The 23,942-nt window shown below is 36.0% G+C and overlaps 1 protein-coding gene across 6 annotated transcripts in view; it reads right to left on the bottom strand.

Annotated features, from left to right (window-relative positions):
• Positions 1-1,316: 1,316 nt before the first annotated feature.
• MIA2 (MIA SH3 domain ER export factor 2) overlaps positions 1,317-23,942 on the bottom strand; it is a 105,305-nt gene continuing 82,679 nt past the window's right edge. For all 6 annotated transcript variants that reach the window (XM_082620176.1, XM_082620177.1, XM_082620181.1 and 3 more), the window contains 5 exons: positions 22,166-22,324; positions 8,626-8,748; positions 3,871-3,929; positions 2,984-3,218; positions 1,317-1,880 (listed from right to left, as the gene is read on the bottom strand). In XM_082620176.1, coding sequence (XP_082476302.1) covers positions 1,714-1,880; positions 2,984-3,218; positions 3,871-3,929; positions 8,626-8,748; positions 22,166-22,324 — 743 coding nt within the window. In that variant the 3' untranslated portion in view covers positions 1,317-1,713. The remainder of the gene's footprint in view (positions 1,881-2,983; positions 3,219-3,870; positions 3,930-8,625; positions 8,749-22,165; positions 22,325-23,942) is intronic.

Below are 23,942 nucleotides of genomic sequence, written 5' to 3'. Positions count from 1 at the left end.
AACATGAAGAGGAAAGGAAAATGGGGATGGGAATAATACAAGTGCATTAAGTCCCAATTTTTCATCTCAAGGAATCAGTATACAAACTGATAAATTTAATAAATTAAGTTGATAAATCAGAGATTAGAGGTATAAGATTATCTTCTAGAATTCTAAAATCATCAGAATTAAAAAGGGAAATAAGAATTAAAAGAGAAACTGACTAGGATGTATAAATGGGGATAAAGAGTAAACAGAGAAAACTTGCTATTCATCCTAAAATACTATTGATTTATTCTCATTTGTTTATATTACTTTAATAAAATATATTTTAAAACTAATTATGTTCCTTTATTCTGGAATCCCAAAGTATTTTAGACCAGTCAGCCCATATCAAGTCTTCTTGCCTTCCACCATGCTCTCATCCAATGCTCTCCTTGCCTCCTCTACGATTCTGCCTCTTGGTTTATTACCACTCTCTCTACTACTGTTTGTTTGCCTTCTCCTCTCTCCTTCTCTTCTGTCTTAAGCCAAGACAAGTCTCCCCTATCCCAGGGCAAGCAAAAAAATTTTACTTGATTGGAGCATTCTACATCACTCCTCTTCTGTTGCTCTTCTTTCTTTCACTTTCCAACTTGAAAAAATAGTCTATTTCCTTCTGATATCTGGCTTTTAACACCAAATGTAATGATGCTTTTATAATCCTCATTCTACTTATTATTTTATCCAGGCATTTCACACAGATCCTTTCTTTTTAGCCTTTTTTCTAAGCCTGTTTTCTGTACGTAAATAGTATAATATTTATTACCTATACTTAATTGCCTTTCCTTTCATAATCATACTAATGTGCAAGATGACTAATAATAGAACACAAGCCTGAGTTAGAGAGACATTCTAAAGATACTGAGTCCCAAGCTCAAAATGACACACTGCCTCAATACAGTTACCTTATAGTAAATCTCAACATTCCCCACTAAAAACAGTAAATATCTTACAAATGAAGAGAAAAACAAGAAAAAAAAAAGTGCATAGGAAATCAGTGAATGAACTAAGAAGATCCAAATTCTGAAATTTGCCATTAGACAATATCCTGGTTTTCTTTAAAATACAGTGAACTTTGACTTTTAAGTGTATTAATTTGTTGCTTTGGGTCGTTCATGTCTATTTGCAAGAAAGAGAACACATTTTTGGTTAAGATAACTGAATGGGAAAGACCCATATAAAGCATTAGTTTTGAGCCTCAAAGCTATGGGCAGAAGTAAAGAAACTAACTAATGGAGCCATATTTATTAAAAAAAAAACTAGCTGATTTTATTATTATCAATGCCAAACAAGTCTTTAAATCAATTAATATTTATTTAATTAAGCATAAAGTTACTTTCACATTTGTCTACAACCATAGTAAATACAGTTCTTGGAATAAAGACACAGCCTTTGGAATTCAAATTATCCCCAACTGCAAGATTACATATATAAAACTCTCATTATTGTTTATGTGATAGTGGATGTGTTAAATTAAAATAATTATACTATCTAGAATAAAATAAGATGGAAATAATTTACTCATAAGATTCATATTTAAATCATCTTTATTTACAAAATACTATCCTGAGAATTATAATTCCATTAAGCTTCAATTTGAGCAAAAATATAATCACTTAAGTAACAGCAGTTACTTAAACTGAAAATGAGAAGAAGTCAAAATTACTTTTGAGGAAAGACCCAACAATATTGTCAAGTTTCTTGCTGTGGTTCTGGATGTTCAGTAGTAGGCTCATTTGAGGGCGGAATCAGCCCTGATGGGAACTCACTTCTACTTTCAGGATGCGGGGGTGGAGGGAAAAATCCAGCTCTTGGGGGAAGATAATGAGGAAAACCTCTTGGTGGATAGACATTTCTCACTGTTCAAAGAGATTGGTAAAAGACATTTTTTAACTTTCAGCACCTGTACTGCAGCCCCAGTAAATCATTAGCTTATAACTGCCAGTACCTATCTTTACTTTCAAAAGTTGACACCAGAATAATTACCTGGTCTAACAAATGAATTTTTACAACATTGAGCAACACATATTCTCTTCAACTATGATTAAAGGGAATATCATTAATTTAGGTGCAACTTTTTTGTCCTATGAAAATCTAACATCAACAGTTTTTGAAAAGGAGAACAATTATTTCAAAATCTAGTAAAACTTACTCTAAAAAAAGCTTTCATGTAATATAATTTTCACCAGACTTAAAACTCAGATCAGTAATTCCCAAGTCTAATTTGATACTATCCTAAAATATTTCTAGTTATATCAAAAACTGTCTTTAAATTTCCCAATTAAAATTCATTTTAATTCACCTTAAACTTTAAAAATAGAGGCGGATGAGGGAAGGAATGACTATATTAGGCAAATGATAGGCTTTTTCCTAGTGTTTGGTAACCCTGTATTTATTCTGCTGAAACCTATAGTTCTAAATGGCAATGCATAGACATAAAAGCAATAATTATTCCATTTTTCGTATGTGAGGCTATGAGGAATTTCAATAAATTCAACAATTAGTCCAAACATGATAAACACATTTTAGGTTTTAAACAAATAAGACTGCATGGGAGCTACTTATGAAAAAAAGATTTTAAAAAATACTTTAGCCAGTCATTTTAATGCAAAAATATAAATTGAAATTACTTTTATTAATTGACAGAGTACCCAATTTCTATCAAATAAGATACAAACAATTTTAGTCTTAACATAAGGCTGCTGCAAAGAGCCAATGATTTTCTTGATTACTGAATCATAGAAATAATTCCACATTATTAAGATGAATCAAGTTGAAGCCTCATTACTGATGAGGCCTCATTACTGATGGCTGGCTATCTTCCCAATCTGGAAAAGTAATGTCACACTCACAGAAGCTGAGAAAAATTTTCCTCCACTGTATTACTACATGAATAGAAAGTAAAATAAATATTTCTGATCTACTCTATAAGACATATATTAAGCTTAAAAAAAAAGCATACTTGCAAATGGAGGAGGTGCTGGGCCAGGGAAATCCCTTGGTGGAAAATAATCGCGGGAAGCTCCGTACATGCTTCCTGGAGGAGGTGGAGGAAAAGGAGGACCCCTTCTAATGAAAGGGCCCCTTGTACCCACTGGAAACAATGGGCCTCTGATTGGAGGGTGAGGTGGGGGAACCAAGCCAGGGCCAGGTGCTTCATTTTCAATGGGATGAGATGAATCAGGCACGTTTAAATTCTACAGCAAATTAACAAATGGTAGTCATTAAACAACAGCATAATTTGCAATAGTTGTCCTGAAAAGCTTAGGCTTAGAAGAAAGCATCTAGGCACCTAGGCAGAAAGCAGTCTATGATATCCTAAAAGGCTCCAGAGAAATATTCTGTTTTCTACAACAGATGAATTTTAGCTATCATGAATATTTTATTAACTCAACAGAAAACAGCTTTAACCAACAAAGTAATAATCTGGCTAAAGATAAAACATAAGAATAGTCCAAGAGTACCAAAATATACATTTCTTTTATCAAGCATATACTGAGAAAAAGAAAAGATGCTTATGTTAATATTTCCAAGGTGACCAAAAACCAAGACTGTAAGCGTGGTAAACAGAAAACATACTTTAAAACATAAAAATCCAAGGGGGAAAATTCAAGTTCTTGTTTAACTATATAAACTAAATCAAACCTCAAGTCTGTACCTTGTACTTATCACCATAGGGTACAATCCAGAAAGGAAACAGCTATAATGTTAAGTACGAAGTGTATTTGTGGAAAAGAAAAAAGCAGCTTTTAATCAAAAACTAGATGGCTAGCTAACTTTCTATTCTAGTAAACCAAGCGATTAGAAAGATCCTGAATACATGGATAAAATTCCACTTTCAGTACTTACTCCAAGATCGTCTTTGCTATCATTTCTACTGGATTCCATTTCTGAAGACACTGGCCCATCTAGACATAAAAGTTAAACTGTGAAAAACACATGATTTATCGCTCCATTCTTAGATCAAGAGATCACAAAGGACACTGACAACCAGCTTGACACCAGCGTCCTGTATTAGGGCCACAAGAACAGCTTGAGGTCCCCGGAAATTTTGGCAGACTCAAGAGTTCTGCAAAGGCATGTGACTGTGGTTTCCCTATCTTGTGCCTAGGCAATCCTGAAAGGAGCATCATTAAGGAAGCTTCCAGGAGGTAGCATCCCTCTCCCTCCCTCCTTCCTTCATATTTCTCCTGCCTTCCTTCTTTCCTTTCTTCCTTCATTTTTCTCCCACCTTACTTCTTCCCTTTCCTTTCTTCCTCCCTTCTTCCCTCTCATCTTTCCTTCCATATTCCTCCATCATGTAACACAGACTAACAATTGGATTAGCCACTGTTTCAAAATAAATGTTTCTGGACTTTATCATCAAGAACTGCTCAGGCTCTAAGAACATAAATTCAAACAACCCTCTCTCCGACCACGACTACCTATCCTCTCCTAGCCTTCTCATGTAGTTACTCCCGCTATACCTGTCCTTGGATTTCACTGAAGCTTCCAGTCCTCTCATCTAACTCTCAGTTTCCTCCTTTCTTCATTTCCTTCCCTAATTAACAGACTTCAAACTCCATCACTAACAGCCCGTCACTAGTGTCCTTATGCTATTGGTCATTTTTCACATGTGCTTGACAACATTCAGCCCTGGATTAATTCAACTCTCTGCTTCCACTCTGCCTATACCTGAGCCACTTAGCACTTGTGGGGGTAAACTACACCACAGAGCCGTGTAGACTGTCTCCACTCCAGGCTGACAGACCTCCAGCCACATTTCCAGCTGCCTATTGCCTAGCCTTCCTTCTGCATCTTCTAAGCCAGTTTTCCCTTCAATTTGAAACCTCCATTCTCCTCAAACCTACTACACCAGTCACTTAGAAACTCCCTTAACTTTTTGTAGTCAAACATATAAATGTATCAGCCACTATATTCCTATGATCTTACTTCCTATTATCATGGGAAAGGATTCTTCTAGACAATCTAAGACCCTGATTCTGTACTCAGAGTCCCCCTCCTCCAGCTTCCACAGGGATCTTCCTCTCTCTGTTGCCTCCCTCCACCCTTTCTGCTAGACCCATCCTATCAGCAGGTCTCTCCCAACTACTATTTTAAAATAAGAGAGAAAAAGAGAATCATCCCCTTACAGCTAGCTCTCCCCTTCACAGTGAAAAACTGTTCTATATATATTATTCAGAATGCCTCCCATTTTGTCCTCACTGTAGCGCAATCTATGTGCAACATCCACTGCTCCACTGAAGTTACTTCCCCCAAGATAGAAAAGTCTCTTTTTTTGCTAAATTAAAATAGAACTTTTAGTCCTCATTTAATTTTATTTCTCACCATCGTTGACTACTCCCTCCCTCTTTAAGTCCTCTCAGCCTTCAACTACTGGGATGGCACCCTCTCTACCTCTCTTTTCTAGCTGCTCCTTCTCAGTCCCCTCGGTGGGCTCCACTACTCCTCAGAGTTCCACCCTCAGCCCTACTCTCTTCTCATTCTTGCCTTGAGAAATCTCATCCACTCCTACAGCTTTAATTTGATGTATATCACTACAGACTTCCAGACGTATAATTGAGATCTAGATATTTCCCCCAGGACTTCAGAGCTTGAAATGCCTACTTGAATAGTCATGCAGGTGTATCACAGGTGCAGCTAAGTCTGTAAGTTCAAAATGTAACTTATAATCTTTCCTGTCAAATGTTCTGCTGCTCCTTGTTCCTTGTCTCCGAACAATGAATGGTCCAAGTGCCCCAGCCAAGAACCTGAGCATCAGCCAAGACTCCTCCTCCTCCCTCACTGCCACATGCCTTCAATCTTAAGTCCTCCCAATTCTATCTTTTCTGTGTCTGTTCACATCTATCTGCTCTGCTAAGTCACCACCATCAACCCTGTAGACTTGTCACAGTCCCCTAAAAAGTTACCCTCCTTCCAACCTTTAACCGCACCCTCCAATCTATTCCCCATAAAGTAACCAGAGCAATTTCTCTAAAATGCAGATCTGATCTGATTATTTCTCTGTTTAAAGTCCTTTAATGTGTTCCTATTATCCTACAAATAAGTCCAATATTTCTGAACAGGCTTGCAGGTCCTTGAAAACTTTATGCACTGCTTACCTCTTCACTGCTTGTTTCAATATTCCCTGAAGTGCACCTTCAACTCCAGTTTGCAGCCATAATTTAAGAGGCACTCTTAATTCTAAGTCTTTAAAGATGCTATTCTCTCCTCCCAAAACATTATCAACATCATTTTGGCCCAGCTAATTTCTCCTTTAATTCTCAGCTTATATGTCACTTCCTCCAAAAAGATTTTCTTGACAATCCCACATTCAAAATACCACCAACTAGGGCTTCTCTGGAGGCGCAGTGGTTGAGAATCCGCCTGCCAATGCAGGGGACACGGGTTCGATCCCTGGTCTGGGAAGATCCCACATGCCGCGGAGCAACTAAGCCCATGTGCCACAACTACTGAGCCTGTGCTCTAGAGCCCGTGAGCCACAACTACTGAGCCTGCATGCCACAACTACTGAAGCCCACACACCTAGAGCCCGTGCTCTGCAACGAGAAGCCACCACAATGAGAAGCCTACGCACTGCAACGAAAAGCAGCCCCCACTTGCTGCAACTAGAGAAAGGCCCGTGAGCAGCAGCGAAGACCCAACACAGCCAAAAAATAAATAAAATAAATAAATTTATAAAAAAAAAATACCACCACCTCTCATCTGGGTTAGTGGCTAGTGACCCATATGCTCCCATAACATTTTGCATGTTACTTTTGTCACTATGTAGTGCAACTGCCTACAGACCTTTACTAGACCTCAAGGTATAAGGAATGCTGACCTATTCACCACTGAAATACAGCAGCTACCATAGTGCCTATCATACAGTAAGCATTCTATAGGTATTTAGTGCATCAATGGCAGGGTTGATGCACTAGATTGATCCACTACCCTCTCATTTCAGTATAGGGATCAAGACAATGGCTCTGGAGTCAGACAGACATCGGATCAAATCCTGGCTCTAATACCTCCTACCTGAGACCGTGAGCACCTTTTTGAGCTTTGGTTTCTTCATCTGTAAAATCAGGATAATAGCATCTACTTTATAGGTTCATTGTGCAGATTAAATGAGATAATTCATTTCATTCAATAAACATTTACTGAGCACTAGTGCTAAGTTAATGTATCAACCTATCTCTCACCACTCTCCTTCATGTAAATACCATAAACTGATAAACCAATAATAATATATTACATATATAGAAATTTTTCTATTTACAAAATACTTCCACACACATTAACTCATTTAAACCTCTTAAGATCTTGTATCGGGATTAATAGCTCAGTTTTACAGCCATTCTCCATCAACAACTCATGCTCTTCTGTTTTTGCTTATACTGTTCATTATTACTAGCACAGACCCTTACCTCTTAACTAATTTTTCAAATTCCCTCAAAAGCAGCTCAAATGCCACCTCCTTCATGGAGTTTTCCTTTATCCTTCAACTATATGGGAGCTCTCCCTTTCTGTGAACATAACATATTCTCTCATGGGACTTACTATTATGACCAGTATTAGTTAAGCATATATATTTGTCCTTCTTTCCTATTTAATTATTAGCTTCTTACAGCTAAAAACTATACTTTACTGTAATTATATTATCTACCATGTCATGCAGGCTACCTTCCAAACAGAAAGCACTTTAAAATTTGCTAAATTGGATACTGTTCTATTACAAAAAAAAAAATGGACATGTGAAAATTTTTAAATAGCATTAGTTTAGAAACAGATGTTCAGTCATACATGTACTTTCATTCCATTAAGCTTGAATTAACAAGGGAAAACAATTTCAAAAGCCAAACAATTAGAAATAATTAACTTAATTATAATAACAGAAAAACAGGCCACAGGTCTGCTTTTTTGCCTTATTATTCAGAGAAGAATGAGTTTCTAAAATAATACATGTTTAAACTGGATAAACCCCTCCCCTAAAATATACACCCTTTCCTGAAGAAACCTTCAACTCATAAATTTTAATTTTCCAATTACTTTTAATCTTTTTATTTCCTTAATGTTATGTACTTCTAATAGATACACTGGATATATGTACTTCCCAACTTCAATGGGTTGCTGTGAAGTGGTTTAAGAAAAAGAGCCCCTGACAAATAGTTGACTGCTCAGTAAAATTTAAATCTACCTAAGCATGGAAGGTTTAAAAAAGGTAATTGATTAACCCATCAACAGAGTATGCACTCAAATTATTTTTCTGGTAGACTGTAACATATCGATTCACACCAGCCTAATTTCCCTAATTACTAAACAGGATACATGTCAGTGGACTGGAAAAACTAGAAAATCAATCACAGAACACAGTAAAATTTACCGTCTTGGGTTCATATAGTAAACTCATTACAATGGTGCCCAAACCAACCACCAACATATGTGCAGATGCCATGGATGTGTACAAAATAACAAGAAACATAAAACCAGGAAGTTCTCAGGAAAGAGACTGTGGCCTTAAGAGCTAAGCAGAGATCACAATTATACTAGTCCTTTATGCAGCTTCCAGTTCTTTAGTATGCCACCATTATTAAAAAACACATACACACAAGTATTTCTTACCCGCTTTATCCAAAGATGGCATATTAAAACTTCTGAGTTCTGCTGGTCCAGAAAGTCTACCAGAATTAGAATAAAATCTGTCTTGCCTTTGTGGAGGAAGAACTGGATCAGGATACGGTTGGCCTAGAAAACACATTTTTAAAATATCTTCATTAAGATAAAAATAAATCGAGTTTCCTTAAGTTTCATATAATGAATGTAGATATTTTTCTTGCTTTCTAAAAGACTGACACAGGGACTTCTCTGGTGGTGTAATGGTTAAGAATCTGCCTGCTAATGCCCAGGACAAGGGTTTGAGCCCTGGTCTGGGAAGATCCCACATGCCGCGGAGCAACTAAGCCCGTGAGCCACAACTACTGAGCCCACGTGCCACAACTACTGAAGCCTGCACACCTAGAGCCTGTGCTCCACAACAAGAGAAGCCACAGCAACGAGAAGCCCGCACACTGCAACCAAGAGTAGCCCCCACTCGCCGCAACTAGAGAAAGCCAGCGCGCAGAAACAAGGACCCAACACAGCCAAAAATAAATAAATAAATTTTAAAATAAATAAATAAATAAAAGACTGACATATATTCTGGGTAGATAACAGTAGACAATTTTAGGAAAATTACACACTTTACTAAAGGCAATAACTTTGCTTTTGTAGTAAATACAAGTATAGATGCTACCTTGGAGTTTGATAGTTTCATTACCATGTGTAAATTAAAATATATGAATAGAATTTAGTTACATATATTAACTTTCAATTTTAATAACAGTGGAAGGACGCAGATACATCAATATATCAAAAAAGGCTTTGAGGAGCCAGCTACTAGCAAAGAAAGAAAAAACAGAATATACTGTAAGCATAGCAAGAAATTTAGCAGAACTGACAATGATAAAAGAAATGGTCAGCAAAGCAGAAAGAGTATCATTGAGGTCATCAAGTAATCAAATTTTCAGTAACTTCAACATTTTGGAATTTAGCATCCCTCCAAAACTAAAGGGAAAGATCTCTGACTCAAAAGAGGAATGGAAGGTTCACAATACTCAGATTAAGGATATCTGGAGAGACACAAATTTAGACACAGACTCTGACTGAGGTGCTTCTATAGCCAGCCTCCTTTGTCATTTACAATGACAAAATGGTAAAAATTCATGGGTCTTTGTGAAACTCATCATTCTTGAAAAAATATAGGTAGTCTATCTCATCTCCGATAGGTGATGGTAGATTTTGATAGATTAAGTAGGCATTTGCCAATCTCCAAAAATATGGCAAAGGACAAAGTGGATAAACTGTGTGACTCTTCCCCACCCTAATAGATACAGACAAATGGCCTCAAACTACCTTCCATGACTGTCTCAGGCTGTGGTTCATAATGTGAACTCCATACAATGTTGGATATGTCACTTGTCATCTGACTCAGCCACATGGGACCTTATTGACACATCTTTCCCACACAAAGCCAAGGATACCACCTGGCAACAACTAGAGTCAATGAAGAGAATTATATTTAATGAGCTATCAAGGGTCAAGGGATGTGACTTAGAAGAGGAAGATCCGGATAGTCTTGAAGGCTCATTTCCTCCCCCTTTCAGAGCTGTCTCAAAGGTCTGAATGAATTAGCCCAGTGGAAGAAAAGGCCAATAACAACCACTGAGATCTAAACTGAGTTTTCCCTTTCTACTTTAAACATGAATTAAATGGCAGAGCTGGGCAAGGGGATAAGGATAAGATGGGGAAACCTGAAAACTTCCCAACTCTTTCTCAATCAGCTCTCAAGATACCATATCATTATTTTGCTTCTAAAATACATCCCCACAATATCAATAACCTCAGAAATACAAAATTTTGCTACAAGTATTCTATTTTATCAATCATATGTCCACATTGCCCTCTTCTGGGATAATTAAATCTACCAGCTCCTATTATGTGTCAGGCATTAGTGATACAAAGTTGGTTTTGATACAGTCTGTGCCCTTATGGTGACAGAAACAAATAAAAACAAATAAATTAATGCCTTAAATAAAAGGGCATACAAATAATGTGAGAGATGGCCTATCTAATTCTGATTGGAGGAGTCAGAAATGATATCACAGAGGAGGTAAAGCTTGCCCTGAAAGAAAAATAAGGAAGGATGAACAAGTAAACAATGGTATTCTGGTCAAATTCAAATACACATATACATGTATATGTACATGTACATACACACACACACACACACACACACACTTAATGTAATAAGATAAAACTATGTAGAAAGCATATGACCAAAGACTAAAATACAAATAAGGACATGAATGGTTCCCTTCTTTCTTGCCTTTTTACCTTTGTTTCCTACCACTCTTCTAAGAAAAGAGCTGATTAAAAAGAAATAACGGGAGAAGGAAAAGAATCAGGGAAAAAATGAATAAAAGAGTGGGAAAGGGCCTCCCTGGTGGCGCAGTGGTTGAGAGTCCGCCTGCCGATGCAGGGGATACAGGTTCGTGCCCCGGTCTGGGAGGATCCCATATGCCGCGGAGCGGCTGGGCCCGTGAGTCATGGCCGCTGGGCCTGCGCGTCCGGAGCCTGTGCTCCGCAACGGGGGAGGCCACAACAGTGAGAGGCCCGCATACCGCAAAAAAAAAAAAAAAAAAAAAAAAAAAAGAGTGGGAAGGAATGTACAGTGCATTGTGAAGCAATTTTGTAAACTAAAAATCAGAAAAAAATTCAAGATGTCTAGTTTAAACAAAAGTGTTATTCATCTCTTTTCATTCCAAAACAAATCTTGGATTGCAATAGTTCCTTGGGTAACTATTTAATAATTTGGGCGTCTATCACATAACAAGAACATCAGCATGGTTGAAAGAGAATTATAAAGATGGATAAAGGGTTTGAATTTTTTTTAATTCAATACTGTTTGCTAATCAAGTACAATAAGCATCTTCACACAGAATGTGAAGAAATAGTTTAATCTAATGATTAAGGAATTTAAAAGGAATGGAAAGCAAAATTTCCAGGAAGTAGTTGATAAAAGCATTGATATGGATAGGTTATGGCTCTGGAATAAAGAAACTGATGGTACAGAGAAAATGTCTAAGAAACAGACCTATGCAAATATGGACATTTAAGATAAAAGTGGTATTTCAAATTGATAAACCAATATACAGTATTAAAACAACTGTCTATCCAATGGGGAAAAAAATAACTCTCCAACTAAACATTAAAACAAAAATAAAATCCAGACTAAAGGCTTAAAAATCAAAACAAAATTTTAAATATTTAGAAGAAAACAGAATATTTTTTTATCTAAAGATAAGTCTTAAAGAAAACAAAAATTCCATAAAAATTAACTTACCTATAACAAAATTTTTAAAACTTTTGTTTTTTGATGTATAACAATAACATACATAATAATAAACTGAGAAAATATTTGCAAAATATAAAAGATTAGTATCCAAAGGATACTAAGAATTCCTATTAAGCAAGAGGGAAATGGATCAGGCAATTTACAGGAGGAAATACAAATGATCAATAACCATGAAAAGAGGCTCAAGCTTACTAATAATAAAAGAACTACAAAAAATAATCAAAGAAAGAAAACTTTTAACTCATGTGGCTGGAAATACTCAAAAAAGTTTTACATCAGGTATTGAAGAAATAGCTACTCTCAAATTCTTCACATATAACTACTCTTGAGGCCAAAGGGCAACATCTATTAAAACCAAAACTATGCATATCTTACTTCCCAGCAATTTCATTAACTGGACTCATCTCTAAAGAACAAATGTGTAAAAAAAAAAAAAGTGTTAATTGCAGCATTGTTAGTAATGGTGAAACACTGGAAACACCCGAAATGTTCATCAGAGGAGACTGGATAAGACTGGATAAATATATTGTGGTATATTCATATATTTATTTATACAGCAATTAAAATAATAAACTTTATATTAAAATGGAAAGAATTCAAGAATATATGCTGATAAAAACTTGATAAAATAGAAAAATACTTTAAAAAAATCATATATAGACTGTAACTTTACACACATTAAACTCATGAGTGGTTGCCTCTGGGAAAGAAGGAACGTAATGACCTTCGGAAAGGAAACAGAATAGACTTCAACTGATATAGTGTGCTATTTATTTTTATGTTTTATGTACCCATTCTCTCTCTACCCCTCTCCCTCCCTCTCTCTCTCACACACACACACACAGCTACACACATATATATATATGAAACAAGTATTAATAAGTAAATTCTGGAAGTTGATATACAGTATTTTGCTATATTATCTATGTTTTTGTTTCTTAATCTGTAAAATGGGAATAACACTCTTAAGATTCTTAGAATGATTAATATAAAGCACCTAACATAACATCTGGCACAAAGTAAGCACCCCAAAGTAACTATAATGATAAATTAAATTTTTTATGATTATAAACTATATTAAAACATAGTATTGACTAGTCTCTTTCAAATCTAGGACCATAAGTTTCAAGTAGATAAACAACATTGCCCTGTAATCATAGTACATTTCACTGACATTTAAGCAGCTTCACTCTCCTAAATGGCTACTGTGTACCTTTTTCTCCCTCCAAATCTCTGACAATCCCCTCCTCTCCTATCCCAAGTAAATGATCTTGCATATGAAGAAACTTGATGCAGGGACTTCCCTAGTGGCGCAGTGGTTAAGAATCCGCCTGCCAATGCAGGGGACACGGGTTCAATCTCTGGACCAGGAAGATACCACATGCCACAGAGCAACTAAACCCGTATGCCACAACTACTGAGCCCGTGTGCCACAACTGCTGAAGCCTATGTGGCTAGAGCCTGTGTTCCTCAACAAGAGAAGCCACCGTAATGAGAAGGCTGTGCACTGCAACGAACAGTAGCCCCCGCTGGCCACAACTAGAGAAAGCCCACACGCAACAATGAAGACCCAATGCAGCCAAAAATAAATAAATAAATAAATTTATTTATTTATTAAAAAAAAAGTACAAGGAGGGGAAGTGACATAATTCACCTTTAATGCATATCTCTCTACATTAAGTAGCACAAGATCTGCTGAGAATTAAGATTCTCATTCTCCTCTATTACTTCTCTATTCCTAGAAAAGGAGGCTGTGAGGCTAGATAGAGGAACAGAAGGACACTGAAGTCAGAGCACTGAAAGATCAAGAGGAGCACTGAGAGGTCAAGAATACCAAAGAGTGAAAAAATGATAAAAACTGAAACTTTTTTCATTAAAGTATCTGTGGTTTTCTTACTTTTTTTTAACTTAAAATTCTAACAAAGGGCCTCCCTGGTGGCGCAGTGGTTGAGAGTCCGCCTGCCGATGCAGGGGATACGGGTTCGTGCCCCGGTCTGGGAGGATCCCATATGCCGCGGAGCGGCTGGGCCCGTGAGCCATGGCCGCTGGGCCTGCGCATCCGGAGCCTGTGCTCCGCAACGGGAGAGGCCACAACAGTGAGAGGCCCGCATACCGCAAAAAGAAAAAAAAAAAAAAAAAAAATCTAACAAAATAAAGTATTTACATGAACTTAGACACAATTATATCTTTCTTGTTAGATTCATGAATATATTACTCTGATTAACACCTGCACTACAGATTATTTGTAGATATAATTCTCAAGAATCAGTTAAAAGACTAAAAGCCAAGAATCTTGCAGATTCATACCCTGACAGTCAAAAAGCTATCATTTAAATTCTAGCATTACTTTTCTTATTTGAATTATTTGTTACTAGCATTGTTGAAACATAGTTACTAATTACAGTTTATAAAAAGCATAAGAATATTTTAATATGCATGCCTCTTAAAATGTATTAGTAACTACTAAATATGGGAGTTAAGAGATCGTATTTTAAGACTTTCTAAAAACTTGCTTAGATTATTACTCTTCAAGATTGCTTACTATGCACAGCTTTGTAAATAAGAGCAAGTACAAAGAAAACAAGGCAATTACTTAAGTAGAACTAAACAGAAAAATCATATATTCCTTTCTTCCAAAAGGTAATTTTAAAATCTAAGAAATTATGTTACCCAATATATTTTTTAAACGATAGTTATATAATAAGTGAAAACACATTACAGAAGTATAATCCCTCTGGGTAGACTGCATTCATGACCTCAATTCTTTACCCTTCCTTGTATCCTTGTTCTTAAGAGGTAGAATATATATCCTGCCCAATGGTTCCAAATTCTGTCATGTGACTTGCTTTGCCAATCAAATGTTAGCTACTGTGATTCAAAGAGAGGCTTTAAAAAGCACTTTCATGTGTTTGCTTTTCTACTCCTGAACTTCAACAGGATGAGAACCTCACAGAATAAAGTTCCACTTCTTACGGAATGAAACACTGAGCAAGGTAAGTCACACTGATTAAATTTTTGTTGCAGTTCAATATTTATTAAGAATTATAATGGGCTTGTTATTTCCAGAACATTTTCCTGTTAAAATTCTAATTCTGATTACTTATGATATGTGAATATTAACTTATTTATATTATTTATCAAGAACTTTTTTTCTGCTTTAATTGTAAAGATTTCTATCTAAATTCATAAGATGAATAAAAATAATCAGAAAACTGTCCCTTAATCTGAATGCTGGTTTATAGGTGTGCTCAAATTGTGAAATAATCATCAGGTTATATGCTTTAAAACACCTGCACTTTACTATATGTGTATTGTATCCAGATAAGAAGGGTTTTTTTTAACTTTTGATTTTAAAATAAAGGTTCCCAGAGAGCTGCAAATATAATACAGAAAGTTCCTGCATACCCTTTACCCAGTTTCCCCAAATGTTTACATCTTTCACAACTATAGTGCAATATAATAACCAGGAAACTAACATTGGTCCTATGACTAACATGTATAGTTCTTGCCATTTTATCACATGTAGATTTGTGAAACCACCACCACACTCAAGATACAGAACTTTACCAAAAAGATCTCTCCATGCCACCCTTTAGTCACATCCACTCTCCTCCCCCTTCCATCCCTAACTCATGGCATCCGCTAATCTGTTTTCTAGTTCTATGATTTTGTCATTTCAAGGATGTTATATACATGAAATCATATAATATGTGACCTTCTGAGATTTTTTTTTTAGTCAACATAATGCCCTTGAGATCTATTCAAATTATTGCATGTATCAATAGTTCATTTCTAGCTTGATTCCACCACGGTCAGAGAACACACTATATGAGTTCAATTCTTTTAAATTTGTTAAGGTTTGTTTCATGGCACAGGATATGATCAATCTTGGGAAATGTTCCCTTGGGGCTTGAAAAGCATGTCTATTCTGATGATGATTTATCTGATCCATAGTATTTTTGAGGATTTTTTTGGTGGTTGCTCTAGGTATTAACATAACTTATCACTGCTTACTGGTGTCAACATTTACCAATTTGATTAAATTGTAGCTTGACCTAGAACAGGAAGTCTCCCAATAAGAAGTTTTTGTTTGTTTGTTTGTTTTGGGTTTTTTTGCTGTACGCGGGCCTCTCACTGTTGTGGCCTCTCCCGTGGCGGAGCACAGGCTCCGGACGCACAGGCTCAGCGGCCATGGCTCAAGGACCCAGCTGCTCCGCTACATGTGGGATCTTCCCAGACCGGGGCACGAACCCGTGACCCCTGCATCGGCAGGCAGACTCTCAACCACTGCGCCACCAGGGAAGCCCAAGAAGTTTTTAAGAACTGAAAAAGGTGTGTTCATCAATTAGGTTTAGAAAAGAATGCTGTAAATAGTCTTTGGTTTTACTAACATTGTATATTACAATACGTTATTTGGTCTACCAACTAGATTGAACATTAACAAATCTCAGCATTAACCATTAATACCTAACTAAATTTTCTATTACTCAGATAAACAGATTACACAGATCACTCAGTTCATCTCTCTCAGTGTATATAAGGACTGAGGTCCAAAGAGATAAAACAAGTTTCAAAACACATAAAAAGATTAAAAAGAGTGAAGATTAGAGACCAAATTCCTTAATTTCCAGTCCAAATACTTTTTCAACTGAACCATTCTTGCTCTACACCATGCACTCTAAGTTATAAACACGTAAAAGAATGTTAGATGAACATATACATTACACTGCAGAATTTTGGAAGAAAAGATGATTAAAACCTATATTGGTCTATTAAAAGATTGATTTGCAGCTAAAAATAGTGAAAATAAAATGTTGATTACTTGAAGAAACTAGATCTATACTGTTAACAAAACCTCTAAGTAATAAAAATATCTGAAATATAATATACAGGAAAAAGACAAGTTAGAGTATATCTTTTTTAACTATATAAGATAAGAACATTCCCCCCACCCCAAAGTATTTAACAGTGCAAAAACAAATGATTCCTTGGAATTATAGAGTCATTTAAAATTATTTCTGCTTACTCATCTTAAGTAAAGAAAAAATTTTTTAATTTCGGCCAGGTACTAACATGTTAAGGGAATATATGAATTTTACAAAGTATGCATTAATAGGACTAAATTACAGAAAATCTGAAACAACTACGGAATCCACATCATTCAGAAATTTAGTTATTCTCGTTGTCATTATCTTTTAACACAAGTGTTTTAAACTAAAATATTTTAAAATTTAAGAAAAATCTTAAAGACACAATTATTACTGGAAAGCAGGACTCTTCATGAGTCCTGATAATTCAACATAATATAAAATGTAGGTGGGGGGGGGGCTTCCCTGGTGGCGCAGTTGTTGAGAGTCCGCCTGCCGATGCAGGGGACATGGGTTCGTGCCCCGGTCTGGGAGGATCCCACATGCCGCAGAGTGGCTGGGCCCGTGAGCCATGGCCGCTGAGGCTGCGCGTCCAGAGCCTGTGCTCCGCAACGGGGGAGGCCACAACAGTGAGAGGCCCGCGTACCACAAAAAAAAAAAAAAAAAAAGTGTAGGTAGGGGGAGATTAGATTATTGCCATCTCTTGTTTTATGCAAGTCCACATTTTAGAGCTGAGAAAACAGTGACAGGTAAGATGAAAAACTCAAGATTATACAAAAAATTAACATCAGTGTTACGATAAAAACCTAGGTCTTTTCCTTCCTTATTCAGTGTTCTAATTTACCAATTAGCTAAGTGTAATACAAAATAAAAGAATCAACCCAGAAACCTGTTCAGTGACTATTTAGATGAAATAGGGATGTACTGAGGGCAAACACAGAATATTTTTATAATTTTACTCTAGGTGAAAACAGGGCTAATAGCTAAATACATTTATCAGCATTGCTCCAATTCAAGTAGAATCTTAGGAGTCATTTAACCCCACTCATTCGTAAAGTATAGGACAGTCTCTAAAATTCCTTTGCTCTTTCTGTAGAGTTATCCTATTTCATTAAGATTAGCACTGGCACAGGTGTCCCTGTGTTAAACTAAATGGATCAGTTACATTACTTGGAAACACTCTCTATCGAATGCATATATATCTCTTCTATGAAGACGTTAATTCAGAAGCTCACGATTTTGAATTTTCAGTTAGACTTTGAAAATAATGGATACCAGGTTCCACTTCTAGCTTGGCAGATTCAGAAGCTCACAATTTTGAATTTTCAGTTAGACTTTGAAAATAATGGATACCAGGTTCCATTTCTAGCATGGCAGAGTAAGCTCATAACAGACTGACCCTCCTACATATAATAACTCCAGACAATTTACAAAAAATAACTACCTGAAGTGTAGTTACTATAGAAAACAGTATCAAAGTTCCTCAAAAAATTAAAAATAGAACTACCATATGATCCAGGAATTCCACTTCTGGGTATTTATCCCCCAAAAACCCAAAAACACTAACTTGAAAAGATATCTGCATCCCCATATTCACTGCAGCATTATTTACAATAGCCAAGACATGGAAATAATCTAAGAATTCATCGATGGATGAATGGATAAAGAAAATATATATACACATACAAACAATGGAATATCATTCAGCCATAAAAAGGAAGGAAATCTTGCCATATGTGAAAACATGAATGGACCTCGAGGGCATTATGCTATGTGAAATACAAATCCTGCACGATCACATTTACATGTGCAATCTGAAAAAACAAAAACCAAACTCATAGAAAAAGAGATTAGATTTGTGGTTACTGGAGGTGGGGGGAGAGAGAAGGGAAACTGGATGAAGGGGATCAAAAGGTACAAACCACCAGTTATAAAATAAATAAGTACTAGGGATGTAATGTACAACATGATGACTGTAGTTAACACTGCTGTATGATACATAGGAAAATTGTTAAGACAATAAATACTAAGAGTTCCCATCACAAGGGGAAAAAATTTTTTTTTCCTTTTTTTTGGCTGAGTCACGGGCTTGTGGTATCTTAGCTCCCTGACCAGGGATCAAACTCAGGGCCCGGGAATGAAACCACCGGGTCCTAACCACTGGACCACCAGGGAATTCCCAAACTTTTTTTCTTTTATTTTGTATCTATATGAGATGATGGATGTTACTAAACTTATTATGGTAGGTAATCATTTCACGATGTGTGTAAGGCAACTCATTGTGTGGTACACCTTAAACTTACACAGTGCTGTGTGTCAATTATATATCTCAATAAAACTGGAAAAAATCAAAAAATTTTAAAATAATGAAATAAATACCTGAAGACTCAGGGCCATGAATAAAAGTAGACAGATTTGGGAAAGGAGTGGGAACTCGAAAGAAGGGACCCATATGGGGAGTGTTTTCCTTTATAGTTTAGCCTGAAAGCAGACCACAGTCAAACTATAGCACAGAGCAGTCAAAATTCACAGAACTTTCTGGCTTGAAAAACCAAAGGACAGAGCTCATGAGAGCCAGAGAAGTGGAACCTAAAATTCTGAGTTTTCTGCCCAAGTCTATTGCTGACCCCTGAACCACACACATGTGAGGCAAACTTAAGCAGTTTTCAGCAAAGGCTAAAAACTGAACTGATATTTGAGCTGCTACCCACCACAGGAGAGAATAAGTCTACAGTTTCACCAATTTAATTGTCTTGTAACACAAAACAAACAACAGTCTTCAGAAAAATACAGTAGAATCCAGAACCTCCACAATGTCTATAATACAATCCAAAATTAATATACAAAGAAACAGAAAAATGTGACCCATTCTTAAAGGGAAAATACAATCAATAGAGGTCATCCTCAAGATGACCTTGATGTTAGAATGACCATACAAGGACTTTAAAGCAGATATTGGGGTTTAAAAAATACTTATAATGATTTTTAAAAAGTAATAAATTTCAGCAAAGAAATCAAAACTTTAAAAAAAAAGGAAATTCTAGAACTGAAAAATACAATATCTAAAATAAAATTGTACTGGATGGACTTAATAGCAGAATGGAAGTGACAGAGGGAATAGTCACTAAACTTGAAGACAGATCAAAAGAAATTATTCAACCAAAAAAAGAAGGGAAAGAAAATTGGAAACAAAATGAAAAGAGACTCAGAGACCTGGGACAACATCGAAATGTCTGAAAAATTACAGGTTTCAGGCAGTTTTTAAAGGACATATAAAATTTGTTCCAATTTTATGAATAACAGTCACTACTATTTGAGTTCTAGTCTCAGCTCCTCACCTGGCTGTTTTAACCTAAGATTGTCAGCTAATCTCTTCAGGGACTCAATGCCCTTCTCCATTTACTAAGAGCACTGAATAGATTAGTGGTTCTTAAATTTAGCTAATCCTCAGAACCTCCTAGGGAGTTTTTTAGAAATACAGAGCTTACCTCCAGAGTTCATGTTCAGAAGGTGTAATATAAATCAACATTGTAAATCAACTATACTTCAATAAAATTTACCCCAAAAAAGGTGTAATGAGGTGAAACCCAGGTATTTGCATTTTTTTTTGAAGTTCCCTATATTACTTCTGATGATAAGCCAGGTTTGAGAATCACTACACTGGATAATACTTGGGGAGGTAGGCAGAGCATGTGACAGGGACTCTTGGTACTGACAGCTTGTAAATTCTCAAAAGGAATGTCCTCTCCAAAGATATACAGAAATATGATATCCACCAAAACCTTGAAATCAAGTTCCTTAAGAAAGGGGCTGGAGTTTATTAATCTTTATTTTTATCACAGCTAAACTTTAAAATGAAAGTTACTCAAGAAAAAGTCCTTGAAAAAAGGATGTTCTATGCCACCTGCTAACAGATTCTTAAGTGTTTAAGTCACAGCATATATATTTCTAAATATAAAAACAATAACAAAAAATATTCAGCTTTCTGAGAATTACTGGGGTATTCATTCATTCAACAAATATTTACTGGGCAAGTACTACAGGTCCAGCATTGTTCTAGGTGCTGGAGATATAGCAGTGAACTAAAGTGACACAAATCTCTGTCTTTATGAAGCTGATATTCGAGTGATATCAAGCCGAGGAAAGTGATATCAAACCAAAGGAGGCACCACTTCATAGAACATACACATTATCAAAGCAAAGGCTAATTCTTGGAATTAAAGGTTTTTTTATCACAGTATTCTTATCTCCAACTCCTCAGGAAGCAATCCGAACTAGTATATTTTTAATTGTAACTAATTTATACAAAGCAGGCATAGCTCATTTTACATAACAGTGCCTGTCCCTGAAACACTATGCATAAATAAAAGTTTAGCAAGCTGAATAATTTTAAATACATTCCTTGAGAAAGTAGGGGAGATTTTAGTTCTATCAGGAGAACAGCAGTTATTGCCTAACTTCAGGATGTTTTACTGTGAGTCTTCTGGTAAATATATTTATTTTGGCAATTAATCTAAGATATACTGTTCAAGGTAAAAAGACAATTACAGGCTTCCCTGGTGGCTCAGTGGTTGAGAATCTGCCTGCTAATGCAGGGGACACGGGTTCGAGCCCTGGTCTGGGAAGTCCCACATGCTGCGGAGCAACTAGGCCTGTGAGCCACAACTACTGAGCCTGTGCGTCTGGAGCTTGTGCTCCACAACAAGAGAGGCCGTGACAGTGAGAGGCCCGCGCACCGCAATGAAGAGTGGCCCCCGCTCTCCGCAACTAGAGAAAGCCCACGCACAGAAATGAAGACCCAACACAGCCATAAATAAATAAACAAACAAATAAATAAATAGTAAATAAATAAATTTTTTTAAAAAAGATAATTACAAGAAGGTGAATAGTATAACTGCACAGAAGTGATGAAGGAATGGGTATACCTAGGTTTATGAATGCATACCAAAAAGGAACTCCCTAAAAGATATAAAACTAAATTCTGGGAAGGGCATGCTTAAGATGATGAGGGGGATTTTTTTCACTTTCCTAATTATACATTTCTCCATTGTTTGGATTTTCTAACATAAATATAAACATGTATCACTTCTATGAGCAACAAAAACAATAAAGACATTCCATGGGGTGGCGGGGGGGCAGGGGGGGTGCAGAGAGGACAGCCTTCTGTAATGTGAACAATTATCTCTATTCTGTTTGGAAATGTGTGTATTGTTGTTTTCTAATCTATATCATGGCTTTTCTTAAGACAGGGCACACACGTTCTCCTCTTTTCTTCCAGTCCTGTATGTTGCACATACTGCTTGCCTTTCAAATAAACATACTAACTATACTCTTTCCATACCTGATGGAGGAATCATCATCCTACGATCTTGTTCCCAGGGAGGTGAAAGGGACCCAGTGTCAGAAGGTGCTCTATGAGGATCAATTAACCTATCAGAGCTTGATTCTCCTCTTTCATTGGTAATCTGATGGTCCAGAGGATTCCCTGGGCCTCTTGAGCCTAATTAAAGAAGAAAAATACAACTATGTTTTATCTAAAAAAGTATTACAAGATCCATCATCAAATAAAATCTAGACCTTTTTAAAAAGGAAAAACAATCAGATTCCAACAAAGTTTCCCTAAGACACATTAGACTGTAACTCTATTCTACCAAAGCCATTTCTAAGATGAAAAAATAATTTTGTCATGTACATAAGCAAACACTTGCCTATAAAATTCATTTTTAAATGTTATCACCATCATTATTTACACAAAAAATTAGTGGTTAAATTGAAAATTATAACCACTAAGTCTGAAAAATAAGAGTAGAAAGTAAATTGCAAAGTAAGAGATTTCTATTCCAGATGTAATAATTATAAAATCAGGTTTTTGTTGCTTAAACTAATATGCCAATAGTCAAAAAGAGCATGATGCCTTTAAAACAGTCATCTTAGAGGCTAATATACCTATTTCAATATTTCTGAAACGACTCAAAGTATTTTTTAGAACAACTCTTTTAGAAATGTACTCAGATTAACTTAAGAACCACTCAAAAAATTGGATCTTAATGTTGTAACATGACTCTCTACTTCTGCCCCCAAATGATTTTAACCAGTCTGATTACAAACTTTATATCTGCCAAATAAATTTGGCTTTAAATGGCTTCTAGCAGTTTCTAAATATCAAATTCACCTCAAAGACAGCTCACGACTCTGAAGGCGAGTCTAAAACAAGAGTTTCAAAAACAACAGCACTGTCGAAATAAACACTTTGAACAAGGTAACACTCATTTGGATAACAAAAACTGACATGCTAACATTTATAAAGAAGGGGAATCATTTTAAAGTTCCTTTCCTATGACCACAGAAAGAATGGTACCTCAATTAATAACCCATATTCAATTAAAATGAAAAAGACAAATATAAAAAAATTTTTAACATTAAATAACAAAATAAATTAATACTTCATCTGTCATTGAGGGGGGAATGAGTTCAAAAAACAGCTTTTTTTAAAAAATTGTTTTAATAGAAATCTTTCTACAATGCTTCCCACATTTCAGTACCTCCTTTAAAAGAAGAGACTAAAACTAATATGACCTTTTCATGGTAACTTGTACAAGTAACTATAACCATTTTTTTTAATATGTAGTAATCTTTAAAATTGTCCTATCTACTCTCTTTTGTAGAGTCAGGAGGCCAACTGACTTTTATATCAGAATGTCAACTTTTCCTTATTCCTTCTAGCATGTTCATCCTTCTAATCAGTTCATTAGAAGAAAAAGGCTGGGAAAGCAGAAAATTAAATCAATGAGAAATGTGCGAGAGTCCATTAGGCTGAGTTTGTCTAGAGTGAAGGACAGATCTTTAAAGGAGACATTCAAAGGCTTTCTCCTGATTGTTTACTTCCAGAGAACAAAATACAGGCCAAGTGACTACCAGCTGAAAAACTGCAAACATGAAAACGCTAAAGGTTAAGGTTTTTCATTCAGTCCAAAAGTTATATACAATTTACTCTGGAAAGAAATTATTTTCCTATACTCAACCTTATTCAAACATATATCTCATCCAAACTTTCAAAAAAAAATGATAACAAGAGGAAGGAAAAGAAAGGTCATTCTTCTTTGGTGGGTCACAGAAAC

This window comes from Mesoplodon mirus (genome assembly GCF_964341445.2).
Source record: "Mesoplodon mirus genome assembly, chromosome: 4".
NCBI classification, from domain to species: domain Eukaryota; kingdom Metazoa; phylum Chordata; class Mammalia; order Artiodactyla; family Ziphiidae; genus Mesoplodon; species Mesoplodon mirus.
The sequence above is the reverse complement of the archived record's forward strand: the minus strand, read 5'-3'. Positions and strand labels throughout refer to the sequence as shown.